Genomic DNA, 24,960 nt, shown 5'->3' with positions numbered 1-24,960 from the left:
TATATGAAAGCCACTCAATGGGGGATGGCTAATTTCCAAGAATGATTGCCTCTGAAAGTCACGGGTTCCAAACGATACATATCAAACGTGCGATCCTACATCGATCACATTGACTCTGGTGGCGGGCGTTATGGTCAATTATTTGTGATCGTCATATTCATCTGTTTTCCGTCGTTCCCTTAGTTGCTCTAAGTTACACACCTCCGCAAATTAATGGCAAAAGGGAATTGTTCCCGTAGTGTACACATCACATGGACTTTCACAGAACGACAACACCGACAAGGAGTAAGGGGGTCTAGTGCAGCAGGGGATACAACCCGTCGGCTTTGAACAATGACGTCATTCCTTAGTCATAGATCGTAATGTCTTCACTTCGAGGCATAGATAATAAAGCAGTTCTGTGTTCTAATAAGCTTTTGCTGTTATGTTTCAATTTCGTTTTTTTACTGATTGCTTAATAAAGTAGGATCAGTTAGATTTTTTTAAAAAAGCCAAAAAAAACACTATTGCTTAATAAAGTAGGATCAGTTTATTCTATCTCGTGAGATTTTTTTTTTAAAAGCCAAAAAACACTTATTAGCTACTGAAGGGAGCTACAACACTAAGAAGAATCGCTTCTCGGTTTTTGACAAGATATTGCTTAATAAAGTAGGATCAGTTTATTCTATCTCGTGAGATTTTTTTTTTAAGTCAAAAAACACTTATTACGTACTGAAGGGAGCTACAACACTAAGAAGAATCGCTTCTCGGTTTTTGACAAGATATTGCTTAATAAAGTAGGATCAGTTTATTCTATCTCGTGAGATTTTTTTTTAAAAAGTCAAAAAACACTTACGCTTTTGACAAGATGAATGTTTATCTCTCTCGCATTCCTTTGTTTCTCAACATTATCCTCAGCTCTTTCATCTCTGTAATACATGCTCTCTGGCGACTTGTGACGTCATTGTTCAAAGCCGACGGGTTGTATCCCCTGCTGCACTAGTCCCGAGTAAGGAAAGTCGTCTCCTTTGTAATTACAAGTATTTTTGTAACGCTCTTCTTTTGTCATTACTGTAGTGACAACCGTAAACATACTCATAACGCCCGCCACCAGAGTCGCTTGATCGATTTATGATCACACGTTCAATATGTATCGTTTGGACCCCGCGACTTCGACAGGCAATCATTCTTGGAAATTACCAGGGGATGTTTCACATTTGCAACAACGATCTCACGTAAGTTGATTGAAACGCTTAGAAACCAAACTTTCGTCTGACGAAGACAGTCTAAAGACGCAGTGGCAATTTCTTCAGATTTGTTGACAGTGATATTTTGATTTATCGCTATGCTGAGTGACTGAAAAGTAGTTCGGGTACCTGTGAACATAACAATACGTTATAATTCGTTTTCTACATACGAACTATTACGGTACATATGGCTAACTATTAATATTTTCACTATTGTTTCTTTTGTATTAACAAAATTAAAGCCAACGGAAGAACAAATGTAAAACATACTTACTAATGACACTTTTGTTGAGATGCAATGTTCTGTGTGGACAAGTGTAACTTTTACATACGGGGATCAATCGCAGGAGTACAGAAATAGCGGGTCTAGTGTAGCAGGGGATATAACCTGTCGGCTTTGAACAATGACGTCACAAGTCGCCAGAGAGCATTTATTACAAAGATGAAAGAGCTGAGGAGAATGTTGAGAAACAAAGGAATGCGAGAGAGATAAACTTTATTTCACATATGTAAGGGCCAGTAGTATTTTCATGTTAACGATATCGCGTGTTTGTATCTTAGTATTTCTTCGCAAAATACAATGGAAAGAAATGAATGAAATTACTAGCAAAGAATACATCACGTTACATGTATGTCAGTTGTATCTCGAAAGACTTTCGAACTGTATTGCTTAAGTGCAGTACGGGATACAAGTTTAGCATAGTCGATTTCTTGGTTTCAACTAGCATTGCTGTCCTGTTGTTCACTGGAACTATACGTCTCCGCTATTACTAACAGTCTTTTCTTACGTACATATCAGTATTACTGATGACAGAATGACCTACGTATGTAATATATGTATACCAGACTTCCATTGACCTCGATATATGTACACTGGTAACGAATAGGTGGAAATACACGTACGTTACATTTGCAACCTGTTTCATTTTATATGTTTTGATTGTTTATTTAATCTTTGTGTTTCACTTGTTGAAAGGGAACTACACATTGATCTTATCAAAAGCCGAGAAGCGATTCTTCTTAGTGTTGTAGCTCCCTTCAGTAGCTGATAAGTGTTTTTTGGCTTTTTTTTAAAAAAATCTCATGAGATAGAATAAACTGATCCTACTTTATTAAGCAATCAATAAAAAAAACTAAACTACAACATAACAGCGAAAGCAGGATCAGTTTATTCTATCTCGTGAGATTTTTTTTTTAAAAAAAGCCAAAAAACACTAATCAGCTACTGAAGCATCTGTATCTTAGGATCAGTTTATTCTATCTCGTGAGATTTTTTTTTTAGTAAGCCAAAAACACTTATCAGCTACTGAAGCATATTGGTGGAATAAGAAAGTGAAATATGGTAAAATAGTGAAATATAGATAAACGATCGCTTTTAGATTCACATTCAATTATTTTAATGATAGCGCTTATTAGAACACAGAACTGCTTTATTATCTATGCCTCGAAGTGAAGACATTACTATCTATGACTAAGGAATGACGTCATTGTTCAAAGCCGACGGGTTGTATCCCCTGCTGCACTAGACCCGAAATAGCAGGGTAGCAGAAATAGCAGTGGTAGAGTGCGGAGGGAGACAAGAACTGAATTCGAGAACTGCGACAAATCACAGTTGTGAATCTCACATACTGAAAAGTAGCATTCACAGAAATCACAGATATCGGAAAATCGCAGTTTAGCCCGTAATTACCTAATGTTCACTGCGTTCCATTGCGGTCTTCTCTCATCTTTTGCTGATCATATGCCTTGCAAACTAATTTTCTGTACAGATCATGCAGCAGCTCCGTGATTAAGGATATTCAACATATTAATAATTTCTTCTGAACACATGGCAGAGTACAGTTGGTGTCCCCATACTCGCAGCTATTGGCAGTGCTGCGGGCGTGGTACTTTCAAGCTATTTCCTTTCTGCGTTGCAGTTTGTTGTTGGTGGTTGGAATTGAGGTGAAGTTGTTGACTATTGTCGGTATTTCTTACAGCAATACTTACACGTTATTTGTGCAACCTTCTGGAAAGGTAAACTCTTCATAATTGTGCGTGTTTTGAATTTATGTCTTTACGTTATTTTTTCTTTCGCCATCAGTGCGAATGTGAAAAAGAAGAGTCTTGTTTCGACCATTACGCATTAAAAATAGTTTCGAATTTCGTATTAAAAATGTTAACCTGTTTTCAAAGCCGTGGCTGTACCGCGATAATTTTTGCTGCTAGATCTCAGCCGTGGTCATTAAAAGTACTGCACAGCAAGCAGTATAGTCTTGTATCGAAGTCACGCCATTTTGTTGAGAAAGTTGGAAGAAAACGTTATATCATTCGTCTGTTCATAAGATGTAGAAAAAGTTTGTGCCGTTTGTTAGTAAGGAGTAACGCCATTGGATGATTCAAGAAATGATTTATATGATATTTCTTTGTCAAAGTTGATTTGTCAAATATTTTTGTCAAAGAAGTTTGATGGTGTAATAAAGCACTTCGTCTTGGCTGTCGTCAAATAAATTTGATCAAATCAAGGTCCTCGTAGATTTAATCATAAAAGTAGCTTGTCTTCTGTTCACTGCAATGTGACATTGACATGTAACCACGTGGAGCGCGAGTGACGCTCAGCGTTCTGTCCAACGAGTTAGAAATTTTAACTCGTTGGTTCTGTCATATGTATTATGTAATGTGTTTGTTACCAAGGTCAGTAAATACAATTGTTGTGTATCTACAACTACATAATTAATAGAGATGTATGAAGCTGGTGAGGCGCTTTACAACGCGAGGCACCGTGAATACAAAAACAGATTATGGAGATTGGAGACTTAACCTCTCTCTGCCCTGTAGCAAGGAATTGGAGTGTTAGTGAGTCTGCCTTCTGCAGATATAGCAGTTCTTAAGTGAGTATTGTGCTCTGTGATATGAGGGTACACTTCACTGATCAAATACTGAAATGTATGCTCATCTATTCTTAAGTAATTATGTACTACTTGACGTCCGCCTCTATAAGTTCACGTAACAATTTTTGTTGAATGCTTTCATTGTCTCGTCAAAAACCCACGGCTTCAACCAGGTACGTTCCCTTTTTTTTTCCCCCGCTTCTCTTCCACATGTGCACACAGTGCAATTGTGGTACATGCAACTGCTGCGGTTAATCTTGAACTTTTGACGAAAAATATGATAGTGTAATACCCCTTTTTAGCGCCACGCGAAAGATCTTTGTCAAATACATTTGACGAATATTTCATCATATCTTGGATCAAATCTTTGATATATTATTAATACCGGCATTAGCTCCGGTTTTCCACCAGCAATTAATAGATGTTAAAATAAATGAAAAAGTTCAAGAGAGCTTAATCGGCCCCCTAACGGTCAGTTGTACTGCGCAATATTATTGACGTTCTCTCTTCACTGCTCAGTAATATTGTGTAACAGTGTTTTCATTCGTCATCAAATTCTTTTACGCTTTCCTGTGATTCCGCTAATATTCTTGTTTAGCCAGATGTGGCACTGCGTGGCTGATAGACGATACTATGGTTTAATCTTTCATTTGATGTTGTAAGTACGGTGTCAAAGTAAAGTTCGTGTAAAAGAGAGAGAGTGGATTACCGTCAGTTCTCTGGTGTATAATGGTTTTGTCATAACTGGCCAACTTTTCCATCAAAAATATTTATTTATTGTATTTTTTTTGCATGGAGACACCAACTGGTGTCTTTTGCAAACGTCATAGCATTTTTTCACAAGTTTAGTAATATATATATATATATATATATATATATATATATATATATATATATATAAACACACACAATAATTTATTTTAGTTTAATATTAATATTCACTTAAAGAGTATAAACACTTGTCAATCAAGAAATGTTTCAGTTTCACTTTGAATAAGTTTCCTTTGTGGCACATTATAGAGCTTGGTAATCTGTTGTACCGTATTTGACCACTAATGCATGGACTATGGTCTGTTGTTTTTAATTTTGTTCTTTGTCTGTAGTAGCAATCTTTATTACTTGTATTATAGGCATGCATATCAGAGCACTTTGTTTCTTTGTTTTGATGTGTCACAAAAAATATAATTAATTTGTAAAGATACAGTGAGTAGACTGTGAGGTATTTATGATGAACAAAGATTTCCGGGACTAGTGTAGCAGGGGATACAACCCGTCGGCTTTGGACAATGACGTCACAAGTCGCCAATCGAGAAGCGATTCTTCTTAGTGTTGTAACTCCCTTCAGTGGCTGGTAAGTGTTTTTTGGCTTTTTTTAAAAAAACTCACGAGATAGAATAAACAGATCCACTTTATTAAGCAACCAGTAAAAAAAACGAAACTGAAACATAACAGCAAAAGCGAAAATGGTAAACTGCTCTCTGGCGACTTGTGACGTCATTGTCCAAAGCCGACGGGTTGTATCCCCTGCTGCACTAGACCCAGATTTCCCTGCATGAATCTCTATACCCTAATCCATGGATAATTCTGATTACTCTTTTCTGTAGGGTTAATATTCTGTTCATATGTATGTTGGCAGCACAACCCCCATATCTCTATCCCGTAATTAATCTGTGGAAAAATGGTTCCATAATAAATTGTTTTTAATGTCTGATGTGGAACTACTTTTGATAACTGGCTGATTAGATGTAATGAACTGCTGATTTTATTGCATGAAAATTTGATATGGTTTACCCATCTTAGATTTTCATCCAGGTGAATACCTAGAAATCTGCAGCCTTCTGTGTCCACTACTTCAATTCCACCTATGTTACTGATAGAGGTTTGGTGTGAGTTTGTAAGTTTAAATGGCAGTAACTGAGATTTACTGATATTAACTTTCAAGCCTTGATCTTGGAAATAAGTAGTTATTTGCTGTAGTCCCTCAGTTGCTACCAATGTTAACTCATTTTGTTTACCAAGAAATAAGTGAGTTATCGTCTGCATAGGTTACCAGTTGAGAGTTGAAAGGTTGCTCTATATCATTTATGTACACTAGGAAAAGGAAAGGGCCCAAAATTGAGCCCTGGGGTACACCTTGTGTGACTGTCTCATATTTGGACTGGAAATTAATGATCTGATTATTGATTTTGTAAGTCAGCTTTGTACACTGCATGCGGTTAAATAAATATGTAGCCAGCAATTGCATGGATGCAGCATTTACATTGTATGACTCAAGTTTACTTAAAAGTAACTCATGGTTTACCAAGTCAAAGGTTTTAGTAAGGTCTAGAAATATGCCAGCTGTTTGCATTCCTTGATCAAGGGCACCATACGTTTTGTGAAGAAATTCCGTAATTGCTGTAATAGTACTATGATCTTTTCGGAATCCGTGTTGTGTCTCTGTTAGGAACTTATTTTTCAAGAAATAGTCACTAAGTTGTGTCAGCAGCACAACTTCAAATACTTTGCTGAAGACAGGTATTAATGATACGGGCCTGAAATTCGAAACCTCTTCCTTGGATCCTTTTTTATGCACTGGTTTAACTGTGCTCCATTTCAATACATTTGGAAATGTATGTTCTCTGATACTGCAGTTTACCAGGTGGGTGATTATTTTAACTAATTCCTTATTGCATTTTTTAATCACGATACTACTCAAACCATCCCATCCAGATGAGAACTTATTCTTTAGGTTATTTATTATCCTGCCTATTTCTTTTTCACTTACTTGTTTGAATTCAAAAGGTGGCTCTTCAAAGGGGCTGAGCTTTACCTTACTACTCACAACTGTGTTATTAATTGGACTAACAGCTGCAGATATAAAGTATTTATTGAAAACATTGCAGACTTTATTAGGATCTTTAATTGTGTTTCCTTCATGTCTTATAATTAAAATTTCAGTTTCTGGCTTCGGTGTGGCTTTGCAAAATTGATTTACAATTCTCCATGAGGTCTTGGCTATATTGTCTGATTGAGCTATTTCACTGCTGTATATCTGTTTTCTTAGATTTGAAAGCTCTTTTCTTAAAGATTTTCTTGGCTTCGTTATACTTGGCCTTAAAAACCTGCAGGTTTGTTGACTTGTGTAACACATCCAGGTCCTGGATGTTTTGCCTGAGTTTTATCATATTTGCTGGAAGTATCAGTCTGTTGGTTTTTGCACTGTGGTTATGGGTGAACACTGTTTGTATTTTCTTAACAGGGCAGCATCTGTCAAAGTGTCTTAGCATAGTATCATAGAATTTGGCCCATTTGTTTTCAGATCCTTCAGTCTGGTAAACCAGATCCCAGTCCTCTATAGCTAATTTATTTCTTAGGGCAAGGATGTTACCCTCTTTTAGGATTCTTTTATTTTCGATAACTTTTGTCATTTTTGGGATGCTTGTGTTTACATACTCTACAAGCTGGCATTTGTGGTCAGAGTAGTGAAAATCCATATTCCAGCACCTAACACTGTCTTTAATATGTTTACATAGTATAACGTAATCAATTCTGCTAGATATGGACTTTGTTACCCTGTTTTCACTATTTACTACATTTATGAGATTATATGAGTTAAGAGTATCTATTAACCTCATATTACACAAACTGGAAGATTTTGCCTCAATATTCAGATCACCAAGTATAGTTAGGTCACTGGGACCACAACGTCCCACTACTCTACTAAATATGTCTATGAAGCTAACTACATCAGCCTTTGGTGGATGGTAAATCCCAATAACTTTGTTTTCTCATAACCTCTCTACACTCTTTGGTGTGGACTTCAATGCCTGTCACTTCAATCAAGCCTTCTTTGTTGTACTGGTCTAGATAGTTTATTTTATTGTACTCGAGATTCTCACTAATGTAAACTGCCACACCACCACCCTTATGTTGCTGTCTACAATAACTATTTGCTAAGGAGTAGCCCTCTAGTTTACAGTAAATAATTTCATCAGATTTTAATCCATGCTCAGTTAACACTACTATATGAGGTGACTGTTCACTTACAAAAACCTGTAATATATTAAGCTTATTTCTAAGGTACTGTATGTTTAGGTGCATGAGCCTTAGTGGTATTTTTAACTGGTCACTCTGATTATCTTCCTTTAAAATGCACTGAGTTGGTTCACTTACATAAGTTCTGGATCCAGGCACTAAAAGTGTTCATGTTCTTTGGCGATCTTGCATTTCTCGATCTACTACCCAACCTGGCTTCTGTCTGTCTAGTTGTCAAGGTAGCTGTTGAGGTGCCTTCTTGCTCCGTACAGTCCGAAGAGTTGCCGAGCTGCCTGGTGTTACAGTAACTGGAGTTGTATACTCCACCACATTTGATTAAGTGATGCTGAAGAGTCTGCAGTTGATGCAACAGCTTCTGTTGTTTTAACTAGCTGGCTTGGCCAGTTGTTTTTACCAAGTCCTGGGAATTTGTTAGTTGCTTTACTTTCCCACAAAAACATGTCACTTTGAACTCTGGGTTTTATTGGTCTTGAGGATCTTCTAGGAGCACAATGTGTTTCTGGACTTTTGAATATCCTGTTCCTGCAAACTGATCTTCCTACTCCATTGTTCGTTACTGTCCTCTTGACAACATAGTGGTTGATTTCTGGTACTGTAGTTTTTTCTTGCTGTGGTATTATTTGCTCAGTTCCATCTGGATCCTTCCACTCAAGTGATATTGCAGGCTTTAGTTGATTTTTTGGAGAGATGGCTGCAAGTAGAGTTCTGGCCATTTCTTCCTTGCCATTAGCATTTAGGTGTAGTCCGTGAGAAGTGTACCAGTCTCTGTTCTCAGGACCAGCTTTCAAGATCGTATCTATGGGGTATCCCTACTATGATTACATTTGTGTGCTGAAGCTTAATTAATGCTGATGTTATAGCATTTAATGCCTTGTCTGCTTCGTTTTTGGCGACATCATTTGTGCCACCCCAGATTATAACTGTGTCATTCATTGTGAGATCTTGTAAGTTGTTACAGCTTTCAAGTATTGAAGTTAATGGTGCACCTGGTATAACATTTCCTTGGATTACGAAATTATTATGACTTTGATGCATTAAGTTAGCTGCAACTGATCACCCATGGCTGTCTGCAAACACTGTTATTCTTTTTTTGTGTTTAGGTGAACTTTTTGTGTTAGTGCTGTGTCTGTTGTACGAACGTTTCTTGCTACTTATGCTGTTTTCTTGAACTATGAAGTTTTTATTTACCCCAGTGCTTTGTTGTTCACAATTTTCATCTTTTTGTAGCACATCAAACCTGTTGCTTGTCGTAATGTATAACGAGGAATCATTCGCAATTTTTTTCACAGCTTTAGATGTTTTAGGCGTAATATACTGTTTTGTTCGTTAGATGTAGTTGCTACACACTGGAATTTCTCCGATTCTGCATGTCTCCTTTCCGCAACTTTTGATATTTTAGTGCAAGCTAAGCACATCCTGTCACTGAAAGTGTAGTACTTTTTACACATGCAACACGTATTTTCGTAAATTTTACTCGACTGATTATTCACAATTGGCGCCATGTTGCGAGGGACTTTCCGCTTCTCAGAATTTTCATTTCTTAAATGCGAAATGTCATATCTTAAAAGTCCACAGTTTTTTGTAAACTTGAAATTCATTCTTTTAGCTTCACGATTTCACTACTACAATTTCCATAGACACCTGTTTTTAAGGCACAACTGTAACTTTTGTTCACTTGATCACTACACACAACCTCACTAGACGCCATCTTGGAACTGCCACCTATGTATTTTAGAGTCTCACACTTTCCCCCTCACCCAGGTTAAATTTCTGCTGATGCTCAAATCCCCATGATCAAAAAACAAAATAGCAAAATGAGAGACATAATTCCACCAAGTCAGTGTTTATGTGTTATGCTACTCTATCTTGCCAGCGGCAATTGTTTCGAAGACTAAATTTGCAAGTGCAGTGTCACCTTAAAAGTATTTCACGCATAGTTATAGAAACATGTCACTAAAGGATTATCTGCAGGTAGGTAATGTAGACCCACACAAATATCCATTTTTACATTATTTATAATACTGCAGTACTTACTTTTAAAAAAATCATTGGTCTTTGTAGTCTTTCCTTGTGTTTTAAGAGCAGCAAATAATACAATTCATTCGTAACGTTTCCATTTTGTACTCATATGCCTGGCATCCCACAGTGCTGGCAGTTATTTAAATGGTAGTCATAACTTTCATTCGTCTAGTTTTGAACATATTTTCAGCACTGTAACAACAACAACAAACAGTGAACACACAAGATATCCAGGATCTAGTACAATACTGCTCACAGAGGATGACATATTTCAAAGGTTTTTGAAGTTCTCAATATTATTGTGCAATCTATCAATCTCACATCTACATATTTAATTTTACTGCACTTCAGGTAATGTTGTACAGTGTTATTGACTGTCTGGGGGCCGCTTTAGTATTTATAATATAACAGACTGCTCATGTTTTTATCGATCGAGATATCTCTAAACATGGCACTTTTTGAGTTTTTTAATGTACCACTTGTAATGTAATGTGAAAATTGCCAAACTATCAGTTTAATAAGTCACAGGTGCAAAATACTAACGCGAATTCTTTACAGACGAATGGAAAAACTGGTAGAAGCCGACCTCGTGGAAGATCAGTTTGGATTCCGTAGAAATGTTGGAACACCTGAGGCAATACTGACCTTACGACTTATCTTAGAAGAAAGTTTAAGGAAAGGCAAACCTACGTTTCTAGCATTTGTAGACATAGAGAAAGCTTTTGACAATGTTGACTGGAATACGCTCTTTCAAATTCTGAAGGTGGCAGGGGTAAAATAGAGGGAGCGAAAGGCTGTTTACAATTTGTACAGAAACCAGATGGCAATAATAAGAGTCGAGGGGTATGAAAGGAAAGCGGGGGTTGGGAAGGGAGTGCGACAGGGTTGTAGCCTCTCCCCGATGTTGTTCAATCTGTATATTGAGCAAGCAGTAAAGGAAACAAAAGAAAAATTTGCAGTAGGTATTAAAATACATGGAGAAGAAATAAAAACTTTGAGGTTCGCCAATGACATTGTAATTCTGTCAGAGACAGCAAAGGACTTGAAAGAGCAATTGAACGGAATGGACAGTGTCTTGAAAGGAGGGTATAAGATGAACATCAGCAAAAGCAAAACGAGGATAATGGAATGTAGTCGAATTAAGTCAGGGGACGCTGAGGGAATTAATTAGCAAATGAGACACTTAAAGTAGTAAAGGAGTTTTGCTATTTGGCAATGGCAAGGAAAGCGTTTCTGAAGAAGAGAAATTTGGCAACATCGAGTATTGATGTAAGTGTCAGGAAGTCGTTTTTGAAAGTATTTGTATGGAAGTGGAAAAATGGACAATAAATAGTTTAGACAAGAAGAGAACAGAAGCTTTCGAAATGTGGTGCTACAGAAGAATGCTGAAGATTACATAGGTAGATCACATAACTAATGAGGAGGTATTGAATAGAATTGGGGAGAAGAGGTGTTTGTGACACAACTTGACTAGGAGAAGGGATCGGTTGGTAGGACATGTTCTGGGGCATCAAGGGATCATCAATTTAGTACTGGAGAGCAGCATGGAGGGTATAAATGGTAGAGGGAGACCAAGAGATGAATACACTAAGCAGATTCAGAAGGATGTAGGCTGCAGTAGGTACTGGGAGATGAAGAAGCTTGCACAGGACAGAGTAGAATGGAGAGCTGCATCAAACCAGTATCAGGACTGAAGACCACAACAACAACAACAAATGAAAACAAAACTTTATGTGTGTACGAAGTACGCAGCGTGGCGTCTCGTATTATAAAAAAAATGGCACACCCACTTAGGTCTGGAAATCTGACCCAAGATCCCTAAAAATGAAAAGCTGTCCCCTGATGATGGCATTGTTAGAAATCGGGAGAAGGGATGAGTGACAGTAACGTTAATGCCTCACTAGCTGTGATACATAAGGAAACTGTGTCATGGCGGGCCGTCCAAACCACCAGCGACGCTTTGTCTTGATGCATTTCATGGTCATCTCACTGACGACATAATAACAAAGATCCACAGCCTAACCAGTGACTTTATTTTTGTTCCTGGAGGAATGACTTCCGTGTTACGATCTCTGGATGTTAGTATAAATAAATCTGTCAAAAGTTACTTTCAGGAACAGTATGAAAATTGTTTTTATTATTCAAACTGTGAACTGACTCTGCCAGGGAAAATTAAGAGTCCTGCACCCCTGATTATTGCAGGCTGGCTTTTGGCTGCCTGGAAAAGCATCGAAGCACCTGTGATCGTAAATTTTTCAAGAAATGATATATTTCAAATACTTTGGATGGCAGTGAAGATGATGTGCTCTGGAAGGACGCAGAGAATGATAGGGAAAGAGTAAATTGAACCTATTTCTGGTGTAGGCTCCTCAGAGGATACCAGTAATGATGACATTTGTGAATAATGATTAGTAATGCCCGTAATTTATGGTATGTATGTCTCCTTGTCATGTAGGTAATCAAGTTGAGCATTCTTTTTTTAATAATGACTGTATCACTTAACAGGGGATTAAGAGTTGTTGTTGTTTTGATAGTTTTGTGTATTGTGTAAAATAAATTTTGTGTACCTGTGATGTACCAACAAACTCTTTCTAATTATTTTAATTTTTAAAATAAGTGTCCATATTATATTCAATTGCACTTTAGATTTGCCTAAATATGGTAGATTTGATTTTCATTATTCTGGCTACTTTTGTCAGGTGATGGAATCTGAATGGCATGACATACTTATTGCAGGTGTGCTTAAAAGGAATCTTAAAATGTCTTACCTGCTTGATTAACTGCAGCATTACTATAAATATGCATCCAACCATTCTAAAAGTGAGTGCTGTGAAACCACTGTATAAAAATAGAAGTGCGGAAGCACTCTCCAACTATAGACGAATCATTAATTCCCATATTGAGCAAGATATTTGAAATGATTGCCCTTTCCAGAATATAGACTCTTTCACAAAATTCAAAGTGGTAATAGATTTTTGTCACAGGCTCCAAAAAAGAGCTAAGCATGACCATAGCTTTCTGTCTGTTGGACCAGAGGTTGCATATTACAGACATATTTTTAGACCTGGCAAAAGCTTTAGGCATTGTAAACCATAGGTTACTTCTAAGAAAGCTGAAGTCATAATCTACCGGGGATCGATCCGTGCACATTATAACCACATACCTGTTGAATCGTAAGCAATGCGTTAAACTAATATACAAATTGATGTTAAACTGTGAACTTTCAATGTACCATTGAAACAGTTACAGAAGGTGAACCTCAGAACTAGATCCTTTGTCCATTTCTCTTCCTGATATACACTGCCTGACAAAAAAAATTGAAGCATTTACAATTGGATGTCAATTTAACTTTGTACATGATATGAATATAATAGAGGGAAACATTCCACGTGGGAAAAATATATCTAAAAACAAAGATTTTGAGACTTACCAAACAAAAGCGCTGGCAGGTCGAAAGGCACACAAACAAACACATACATACACCCAAAATTCTAGCTTTCGCAACCAACGGCTGCTTCGTCAGGAAAGAGGGAAGGAGAGGGAAAGACGAAAGGATGTATGTTTTAAGGGAGAGGGTAAGGAGTCATTCCAATCCCGGGAGCGGAAAGATTTACCTCAGGGGGAAAAAGGACAGGTATACACTCGCTCGCGCGCGCGCGCACACACACGCACACACACGCACGCACACACGCACACACGCACACACACACACACACACACACACACACACACACACACACACACACACACACAAGTAGACATTTGTAAAGGCAAAGAGTTTGGGCAGAGATGTCAGTCGAAGCGGAAGTAAAGAGGCAAAGATGTTGTTGAAAGACAGGTGAAGTATGAGTGGTGGCAACTTGAAATTAGCCTAGATTGAGGCCTGGTGGATAACGAGAAGAGAGGATATACTGAAGGGCAAGTTCCCATCTCCAGAGTTCTGACAGGTTGGTGTCAGTGGGAAGTATCCAGATAACCCGGACGGTGTAACACTGTGCCACGATGTGCTGGCCGTGCACCGAGGCATGTTTAGCCACAGGGTGATCCTCATTACCGACAAACACTGTCTGCCTGTGTCCATTCATGCGAATGGACAGTTTGTTGCTGGTCATTCCCACATAGAAAGCTTCACAGTGTAGGCAGGTCAGTTGGTAAATCACGTGGGTGCTTTCACACGTGGCTCTGCCTTTGATCGTGTACACCTTCCGGGTTACAGGACTGGAGTAGGTGGTGGTGGGAGGGTGCATGGGACAGGCAGACAGTGTTTGTTGGTAATGAGGATCACCCTGTGGCTAAACATGCCTTGGTGCGGTGCACGGCCAGCACATCTTGGCACAGTGTTACACCGTCCGGGTTATCTGGATACTTCCCACCAACACCAACCTATCCGAACTCCGGAGATGGGAACTTGCTCTTCAATATATCCTCTCTTCCCGTTACCCACCAGGCCTCAATCTCCGCTAATTTCAAGTTGCCGCCACTCATACCTCACCTGTCTTTCAACAACATCTTTGCCTCTGTACTTCCACCTCGACTGACATCTCTGCCCAAACTCTTTGCCTTTACAAATGTCTGCTTGTGTCTGTGTATGTGCGGATGGATATGTGTGTGTGTGTGTGTGTGTGTGTGTGTGTGTGTGTGTGTGTGTGTGTGTGCGCGTGTGTGTGCAAGTGTATACCTGTCCTTTTTTCCCCGAGGTAAGTCTTCCCGCTCCCGAGATTGGAATAACTCCTTACCCTCTCCCTTAAAACCCACATCATTTCGTCTTTCCCTCTCCTTCCCTCTTTCTTGACGAAGCAGCCGTTGTTTGCGAAAGCTAGAATTTTGGGTGTTTATTTGTGTGTCTATCGACCTGCCAGCGCTTTTGTTTGGTAAGTCTCAAAATCTTTGTTTTTAGATATAACTTTGTACATGTATGTGCTATTGGTGGGTATAAAAACTATTTGAGTTGCAATTCTCTGTGAGAGTAGAATGGCCAGCAGAGCACATTAATGTTAGTGTTGTTATAAAAGGGACGCAAACAGGATCGGATGTTGTGTGATCAATGTGATTGACATGTAGGTGACTGTTAACAGAAGTACAAGCATGTGGAATCGGTTCCCAAATACGGGTATAATGTTACAAAGCTATGCGAAATGGAGCGAGCGTGTAATGACTGCAGTAGGAAAGGAAACTTGCCAGCTTCAGCGTATTGGGTGAGTTTAAGAAATGTGTGTACCATCTGTAAAGGCAACTGCGTACAGAACTCTAGTGCGACTCATTCTTGACAACTGCTTAAGTGGTTGGGATGGAACAGGAAATGAAATGACTAGTGGTGGTTCAAGGTACCCTCTGCCATACATCACATAGTGGCTGGAGTGTAGATGTAGACGCCACATACTTGTGTGAGGGAGCAGTATCAGTATCGGACAGAGTTGGAAAGGAGCCTCATTCTGATTCTCTTTGGCCAGTTGTTCAGATCTTGCAGTATCCAGATTTACGGTGCTTTCAGATTTGACAGTGGCTCGATGTCGTTTGCACGGGTATCTGAAGGCGCTCGTACTCACTGTCAAACTACCAGTCGACCACATCTGACTACCATAAGGGAGGATAGCCATGTATACTGAGCACATTGTAACCCCTTCACAGCTGTCGCTGCAGTTTGAGAACAGGTAATGGATTCCTTGCAACTTCTGTCATCCCACACGATTGGTTGGAGATTAGCAGCAGCTGGACTAGGGAATGGTCTGCCATTAACATCATAACACTGGCAGCTGCGTTTAGAGTGGTGTGAGAAACAGATGAAATTGTAAAATTGAACGGAGCTACAGCGCCCGATGGATTCCCTGTCGGACTGTGTACTGAATTTGTTAGCCTCTCTTCTAACTATAATCTATCGTAGGTGCCTCGAACAAAAACCGTGCCTAGTTCTTGGAAAAAGACACAGGTCACACCTGTCTACAAGAAGAGGAGCAGAAATGATCCACAAAACTACCATCCAATATCCTTGACGTCGATTTTTTGTAGAATCTTGGAGCATATTCTGAGCTGAAATATAATGAGGTATCTCGAACAGAATAACTTCCGCTGTGCCAACCGGCACGGATTTAAAAAACACTTATCGTGTTAAACCCATCTCGCACTTTTCTCTCGTGACATACCGAAAGCTTTGGATCGAGGCAACGGGTTGATGCAGTGTTTCTTGATTTCTGAAAAGCATTTGACTAGGGGAAATTTACGTTTTCAGAGAAGGGCATTGCAAATGGTCACAGGTTTGTTTAATCCGTGGGAGAGTGTCACAGAGATATCAAAGGAACTGAACTGGCAGACTGTTGAAGACATGCATAAACTATCCCGAGAAAGTCTACTAACAAAGTTTAAAGAATTCGTTTTAAATTATTACACTAGGGATATACTACAAACCCCTACGTATCGCTCACACGTGGACCTTGAGGATAAGGCAAGAATAATTACTGCATGCACAGAGGCATTCAATCAATCATTCTTCCTGCGCTCAGTATATGTGTGGAACAGGAAGAAACCCTAATACCTGGTACAATGGGATGTACCCTCTGCCACGCATGTCATGGTGGTTTGCAGAGTATATATGTAGATGTAGATTACTAAAGAATGGCCTCACATTGTGTTTGATGAATGATGGTTCTGCACTACTCCAGATGACAGTGGTCGAGTACGGTGCTCATCTGGGGAGAGGACCTATTCTTAACAATGCCACTGTGGTGTTACTCCTGGCATTACGATTTGGTGAGCCAGGGCTTCACACTAGAAGGTGCATTCAAGTTCTAAGGCCACAGATTTTTTTTCTAATTAACTACTCACCCGAAATTGATGAAACTGGCGTTACTTCTCGATGTAATTGCCCTGCAGATGCACACATTTTTCACAACGCTGATGCCACGATTCCATGGCAGCGGCGAAGGCTTCTTTAGGAGTCTGTTTTGACCACTGGAAAATCGCTGAGGCAATAGCAGCACGGCCGGTGAATGTGCGGCCACGGAGAGTGTCTTTCATCGTTGTAAAAAGCGAAAAGTCACTAGGAGCCAGGTCAGGTGAGTAGGGAGCACGAGGAATCACTTCAAAGTTGTTATCACGAAGAAACTGTTGCGTAACGTTAGCTCGATGTGTGGGTGCGTTGTCTTTGTCTTGGTGAAACGGCATACACACAGCCCTTCCCGGATGTTTTTGTTGCAGTGCAGGAAGGAATTTGTTCTTCAAAACATTTTCGTAGGATGCACCTGTTACCGTAGTGCCCTTTGGAACGCAATGGGTAAGGATTACGCCCTCGCTGTCCCAGAACATGGACACCATCATTTTTTCAGCACTGGCGGTTACCCAAAATTTTTTTGGTGGCGGTGAATCTGTGTACTTTCATTGAGCTGACTGGCGCTTTGTTCCTAGATTGAAAAATGGCATCCACGTCTCATCCATTGTCACAACCGACGAAAAGAAAGTCCCATTCGTGCTGTCATTGCGCGTCAACATTGCTCGGCAACGTGCCACACGGGCAGCCTTGTGGTCGTCCGTCAGCATTCGTGGCACCCACCTGGATGACACTTTTCGCATTTTCAGGTCATCATGCAGGATTGTGTGCACAGAACCCACAGAAATGCCAACTCTGGAGACAATCTGTTCAACAGTCGTTCGGCGATCCCCCAAAACAATTCTCTCCACTTTCTCGATCGTGTCGTCAGACCGGCTTGTGCGAGCCCGAGGTTGTTTCGGTTTGTTGTCACACGATGTTCTGCCTTCATTAAACTGTCGCACCCACGAACGCACTTTCGACACATCCATAACTCCGTCACCACACGTCTCCTTCAACTGTCGATGAATTTCAATTGGTTTCACACCATGAAAATTCAGAAAACAAAGGATTGCACGCTGTTCAAGTAAGGAAAACGTCGCCATTTTAAGTATTTAAAACAGTTCCCATTCTCGCCGGTGGCGGTAAAATTCCATCTGCCGTACGGTGCTGCCATCTCTGGGACGTATTGACAATGAACGCGGCCTCATTTTAAAACAATGCGCATGTTTCTATCTCTTTCCAGTCTGGAGAAAAAAAATCGGAGGCCTTAGAACTTGAATGCACCTCGTACAGTCATATGTTTCCTCATTTAACAGAAAATCTGGGACACTTTTGCACCTTGACCGGCCTACTTATTAACCTGATCTCAGACCTGTAGCAAAGATCTGGGACTATTTGAAGCACTGGGTGAAACATAGGAATCATTAATGGATTGGGTACCTCTGTGGAATTTAATCATTGGTAAGTGACTTTGGCCTACCTGATAAATTTGTCAATTCTCTTCCTCACTGAATTGAAGCTGTTATAAAGGCCATATTTTCTGTTACATGATATCAGTATGATATGTCCTGGATGGACTAATTTTTTTCTAGTGTGCTTATTAGAGATGTAGGAATAAAGATGATTCTCTCTCTCTCTCTCTCTCTCTCTCTCTCTCTCTCTCTCTCACGCACACCACACACACACACACACACACACACACATACACACACACACACACACACACACACACACACACACACACAAAGTTGATTTGATCTCTCAAAAGTGAGGAAGTGTAAATGAACTTTCAAAGTGTATTCATATCCCCTTTCACATGTGTTCCACTCCGTGACGGTGTTCTTTCAGAAATGTGTGTGGCTTATATTGTTGTTATGCAATAGTATATAGAAAAAACCCATCTTAGCATCTTACAAAGCCCATTATTATTTTAGAATTAACTATGTTTGAAAAAGAATGCTCTCAAAATGTAGTCTGTTTTTAAAATGGTTCATACAAGCACCATGTGATGCCCTTGGCTGCTCAGTAGCCTTCGCTGAGGTCATTCCGGTTTCAACATGGTTGCAAGATGAGAGAGCATCTAGTGCTAACGAACCGTGAAGGCACTGGGGCGCAATATGTCATCAGGGGAAGAAACTTCCCATTTGATGTGATTCCCTCTGTGCACAACAAGCACCAAAACTTACGAACCCAGCAGAGAAAAAAACCCAGAATACAGAAGCCTCTCTTTGTGTCTCACTACAGTAGTACATATTGTGCTGCCAGATATAGAGACATGTTCAAGTATGGGGAAACGAGCTAACAGATACCTCAGCCAAGAAGGCTCGCAGGGGAGCCTGTGTGACAGTGTGTGCCAGTCCTCTGCTCTTGAGTCAGAAAGTCAGAAACTCTTACAGCAGGAATGTCTGGCAGTGAAAGACGACAAGCTACGGTCGAGGAAGTGGACTGTCTGGCCGTGGTGTAGCTCACAGCATCCACTGTGACGACACAGAGTCACCTTCAACTCTGTGATTTGTACGTTATATATAAAAGCGTGGCTTTATACCTGAATTTGTTTGGGGGCGGTGGAGGCGGGATCCCACCCACTGCAGAATATGGTTCAAAAATGGTTCAAATGGCTCTGAGCACTATGGGACTTAACATCTATGGTCATCAGTCCCCTAGAACTTAGAACTACTTAAACCTAACTAACCTAAGGACAGCACACAACACCCAGTCATCACGAGGCAGAGAAAATCCCTGACCCCGTCGGGAATCGAACCCGGGACCCCGGGCGTGGGAAGCGAGAACGCTACCGGCAGAATATGGTACTTATGGTGTACAGTCACCTTGTACCACGTTTTAATAGTGCATTTTATCTTCTTACCAGGTGATAACACTAAATTTGACTGGTGAAGCTGACCTCTTTATTGTCTGACTGTGAGACGAGAGTAAGAAAGCATATTTGGGCCACAGCCTAAGCTCATAGGTGGGAGGTCGAGTGTCACCAAGTGGCTGGCCCATCCTCTTTTAGTTCAGTGCTCATCCAGACACATATATCTGCCTTTTGATCAGTTATTGTTTCCTCAAGCTCTTGCCTCCATTTCAAGTGTGTGTGTGTGTGTGTGTGTGTGTGTGTGTGTGTTTTCTGGAGGAGAGGCAGGGAATTATTCCCCAGATCTTCCAGGGAAATATTTTTTAATTTTAGTATCACTTTTTTTAACTTTTCAAACAGTGTAACCAAACACATCATTTAAGCGGGGCACGAACCGAAACATTCCTGTCACTGTCACACCAAAGGGGACTTCTGCTGTGTTTTCTCTCTCTGAAATAGTACACGGTTTTTCATTATGCAGCGTTTGATAGGAAGTTTTTTCCTGGAATGAATACTGGCTCATCCGTAAGAAGCGGCTCTGGTGACAGGTCTGATGAAGGAAAATTGTTTCATCTAGTTTATACAGGCAACACAACAGTGAATTCAGATTAATCTGAGCAGTGCTTGAGTAATGCAGTCCACAGGACAATTCAGGGTATGAAATAAATACACGAAGACAAGTAGTTGTGACCAGCACACAGACTACAATTCTGCTAAATAAGGATGAATGCTGGGAGGAGAAATACGTGTTTGTTTGATAAGAGATGTAAAGAATCTACAGATTTGCTATTTAGTAACGTTTGAAAATTAAAGTTGTGTCACGTGTGTTTCAGAAGTGATCGTAATGGCTACAACCGACACTAAGGACGGCAGTTTCGCGAGTGATATGGGTGCTCTGTTAGAATCCGGCGAGGGTGCGGACGTGACCCTGGTGGTCGGCACCTCGCAGCTGCCGGCCCACAGTTTCGTGTTAGCGGCGAGGAGCCCCGTCTTTGCTGCCACGTTCCGGAACGACACGAAAGAAGCCCGCAGTCGTCGAATCGAGATAACTGACGTGCGGGAAGCTGTGCTGAGGCAGCTGCTGCGTTTCGTGTACACCGACGAAGCTCCGCAGCTAGCGAGCATGGCAGCCGAGCTGTTGGCCGCCTCTGACAAGTACGACCTGCCGTTGCTCAAAAAGAGGTGCGAGCAGCAGCTGGCGCAGGGCCTGAGTGTGGACAACGCTGCCGCCACTGCAGTCCTAGCTGTGCTACACTCCTGTTCGCGGCTCGAGAGTGCGGCTGTGAACTTCATAGCGAGCCATCCCGAGGTGATGATCTCTGCCGGTTGGATAAATGTGCTGCGGAGCAATGCAGAGGCCGCAGTACAAATCTGCACTCTGGCGGCGGCGGCAGCATCAAACATCAGGTCTGAGCAGCATTGTGTGTGTGTGTGTGTGTGTGTGTGTGTGTGTGTGTGTGTGTGTGTGTGTGTGTAAAAAAGGCAAAAAAATTCCCTGTACTCATCACATGTGGGTTTTTTAGGTCAGAGAATTCCCTCCCTAGGTCCGACAAGACGCCTCCTGAGACACGGCAAGGTAGGAGTAGGCAAAATGCAACAGGGAATAACAATATTAATGTGCTAATAGTAAACTGCAAGAGCGTCTATAGAAAGGTCCCAGAACTGCTCTCATTAATAAACGGTCACAATGACCACATAGTACTAGGGACAGAAAGTTGGCTGAAACCAGATGTAAACAGTAATGAAATTCTAAACTCAGATTGGAATGTATACCGCAGAGACAGGCTGACAGTGAAAGGGGAGGCGTGTTTATAGTGATAAGAAGTGCAGTAGTATCGAAGGAAATTGACGAAGATCTGAAATGTGAAATAATTTGGGTGAAGGTCACGGTTAAAGCAGGCTCAGACATGGTAATTGGATGTCTCCTTAGGCCCCCTGGCTCAGCAGCTGCTGTGGTTGAGCACCTGAAGGATAATTAGGAAAATATTTCGAGTAGATTCCCCACCATGTAATAGTTCTGGGTGGAGATTTTAATTTGCTGGATATAGACTGGGAGACTCAAACGTTCATAACGGGTGGCAAGGACAAAGAATCCAGTGAAATTTTTTGAAGTGCTTTATCTGAAAACTACCTTGCGCAGTTAAACAGAGAACGACTCGTGGCGATAACATATTACATCTTCTGGTGACAAACAGACCCGAACTATTTGAAACAGTTAATGCAGAACAGGGAATCGGCGATTATAAAGCGGTTACTGCATCGATGATTTCAGCCGTAAATAGAAATATTAAAAAAGGTAGGAAGATTTTTCTGTTTAGTAAAAGTGACAAAAAGCAGATTTCGGAGTATCTGACGGCTCAACACAAAAGTTTTGTTTTAAGTACAGATCGTGTTGAGTATCAGTGGACAAAGTTCAAAACCGTCGTACAATATGCGTTAGATGAGTATGTGCCAAGCAAGATCGTAAGATATGGGAAAGAGCCACCATGGTACAACAACAGAGTTAGAAAACTGCTGCGGAAGCAAAGGGAACTTCACAGCAAACATAAACATAGCCAACGCCTTGCAGACAAACAAAAATTATGCGAAGCGAAATGTAATGTGAGGAGGGCCATGCGAGAGGTGTTCAATGAATTCGAATGTAAAGTTCTATGTACTGACTTGGCAGAAAATCCTAAGAAATTTTGGTCTTATGTCAAAGCAGTAGGGTGGATCAAAACAAAATGTCCAGACACTCTGACCAAAATGGTACTGAAACAGAGGATGACAGACTAAAGGCTGAAATGCTAAATGTCTTTTTCCAAAGCTGTTTCACAGAGGAAGACTGCACTGTAGTTCCTTCTCTAGATTGTCGCACAGATGACAAAATGGTAGATATCGAAATAGACGACAAAGGGATAGAGAAACAATTAAAATGGCTCAAAAGAGGAAAGGCTGCTAGACCTGATGGATACCAGTTCGATTTTACACAGAGTACGTGAAGGAACTTGCCCCCCTTCTTGCAGCGGTCTACCGTAGGTTTGTAGAAGAGTGTAGCATTCCAAAGGATTGGAAAAGGGCACAGGTCATCCCCGTTTTCAAGAAGGGATTGTGCAGAACTATAGACTTATATCTCTAATGTCGATCAGTTGTAGAATTTTGGAACACATATTGTGTTAGAGTGCAATGACTTTTCTGGAAACTAGAAATCTACTCTGCAGGAATCAGCATGGGTTTCAAAAAAGACGATCGTGTGAAGCCCAGCTCGCGCTATTCATCCATGAGACTAAGAGGGCCATAGACACGGGTTCCCAGGTAGATGCCGTGTTTCTTGACTTCCGCAAGGCGTTCGATACAGTTCCCCATAGTCGTTTAATGAACAAAGTGAGAGCATATGGACTATCAGACCAATTGTGTGATTGGATTGAAGAGTTCCTAGGTAACAGAACGCAGCATGTCAATCTTAATTGAGAGAAGGCTTCCAAAGTAAGAGTGATTTTTAGGTGTGCCGCAGGGGAGCGTCGTTGGACCGTTGCTATTCACAATATACATAAATGACCTTGCGGATGACATCGGAAGTTCACTGAGGCTTTTTGTTGATGATGCTGTGGTACATCGAGAGGTTGTAACAATGAAAAATTGCACTGAAATGCAGGAGGATCTGCAGCAAATTGACGCATGGTGCAGGGAATGGCAATTGAATCTCAATGTAGACAAGTGTAATGTGCTGTGAATAAATGGAAAGAAAGATCCTTTATCATTTAGCTACAATATAGCAGGTCAGCAATTCCATAAATTATCTGGGAGTAGCCATTAGGAATGATTTAAAGTGGAATGACTATATAAAATTAATCGTCGGTAAAGCAGATGCCAGACTGAGATTCATCGGAAGAATCCTAAGGATATGCAATCCGAAAACAAAGGAATAGGTTACAGTACGCTTGTTCGCCCACTGCTTGAATACTGCTCAGCAGTGTGGGATCCGTACCAGATAGGGTTGATAGAAGAGATAGAGACGATCCAACGGAGAGCAGCGCGCTTTGTTACAGGATCATTTAGTAATCGCAAAAGCGTTACGGAGATGATAGATAAACTCCAGTGGAAGACTCTGCAGGAGAGACGCTCAGTAGCTCGGTACGGGCTTTTGTTGAAGTTTCAAGAACATACCTTCACCGAGGAGTTAAGCAGTATATTGCTCCCACCTACGTATATCTTGCGAAGAGACTGTGAGGATAAAATCGGAGAGATTAGAGCCCACACAGAGGCGTACTGACAATCCTTCTTTCCACGAACAATACGAGACTGGAATAGAAGAGAGAACTGATAGAGGTACTCGAGGTACCCTCTGCCACACACCGTCAGGTGGCTTGCGGAGTATGGATGTAGATGATCTAGTTGCTTGGTAACATTAACTAATTACTTGGTTGAACACTATTTGCCCTCGAGGTGATCATCTGTAGCCCTTGAACTATTATCAGAGGGCATTATAGGCAGGAAGACAGTACTATTCCGTCTGCAGCTCCTACAATGCTTTCACAGACAGCTTCCGCAGTGTGTTCTCGGTGGTAGTATATGTTTCATTATCTTTAAAATTAACCATGATGGATTGAGAGGGCACTGTTTTAAAGGCACTGGACTCATCTGGAAGGAGTGAATTTAAGTCCCTGTTTGGCTGTTTATGTTGACCACTGGTGACAAATGTTTGAGACAGTTTATTTATAAGGCCTTCAGTCGCTCTCTTGCTCCCAAATGGGATTCTCGTGAGGATGTGCTTTCTGACGATTTTGTCATTGTTGTGACACTAAAAACTCATTTCCATTTGTTAACAGTGGCATTGTAGGTGCTTTGTGTAATAAATCAGTGACTCATTTGCTTGTATTGTTGCTTGTGTTCTTCAAAATTTGGGAATGATCTAGAAAAATTTGCATAATATTTTGGTTCTCTGTTTGGACAGTGTTATTTCATTTCATAGAATTATACGTCTGTAGGATTGACTGTCATGAGAAATTATGTGCGTAAGCCAGAAGAACAGAATAAATTTTCATTTGCCAATGGAGGGATTAAAACTATGTGCCAGAGTGGGACTCCACCCAGAACCTGCGCCTTTTGTGGGAAAACGCTGTTTCTGACTTAGCTAGTGAGGTACTGACTCATTAACAGCTCTCAAAGCTG

The 24,960-nt window shown here is 40.7% G+C and overlaps 1 protein-coding gene across 4 annotated transcripts in view; it reads left to right on the top strand.

The window, feature by feature from the left end:
- Positions 1-3,091: 3,091 nt before the first annotated feature.
- The window catches only part of LOC124720337 (protein roadkill-like), a 28,868-nt gene continuing 6,999 nt past the window's right edge, over positions 3,092-24,960 (top strand). The window contains exons 1-2 of one of the 4 annotated variants that reach the window (XM_047245655.1): positions 3,092-3,242; positions 20,643-21,216. In XM_047245655.1, coding sequence (XP_047101611.1) covers positions 20,654-21,216 — 563 coding nt within the window. In that variant the 5' untranslated portion in view covers positions 3,092-3,242; positions 20,643-20,653. Of the gene's footprint in view, positions 3,243-3,744; positions 3,900-3,939; positions 4,097-20,642; positions 21,217-24,960 lie in introns of those variants that run through there. The other 3 variants (XM_047245659.1, XM_047245654.1, XM_047245656.1) reach the window with 3 other exon arrangements.

This window comes from Schistocerca piceifrons, chromosome 11, assembly GCF_021461385.2.
Source record: "Schistocerca piceifrons isolate TAMUIC-IGC-003096 chromosome 11, iqSchPice1.1, whole genome shotgun sequence".
NCBI lineage: Eukaryota > Metazoa > Arthropoda > Insecta > Orthoptera > Acrididae > Schistocerca > Schistocerca piceifrons.
Note: the sequence above shows the minus strand (reverse complement) of the source record. Positions and strands in the feature narration are given on the sequence as shown.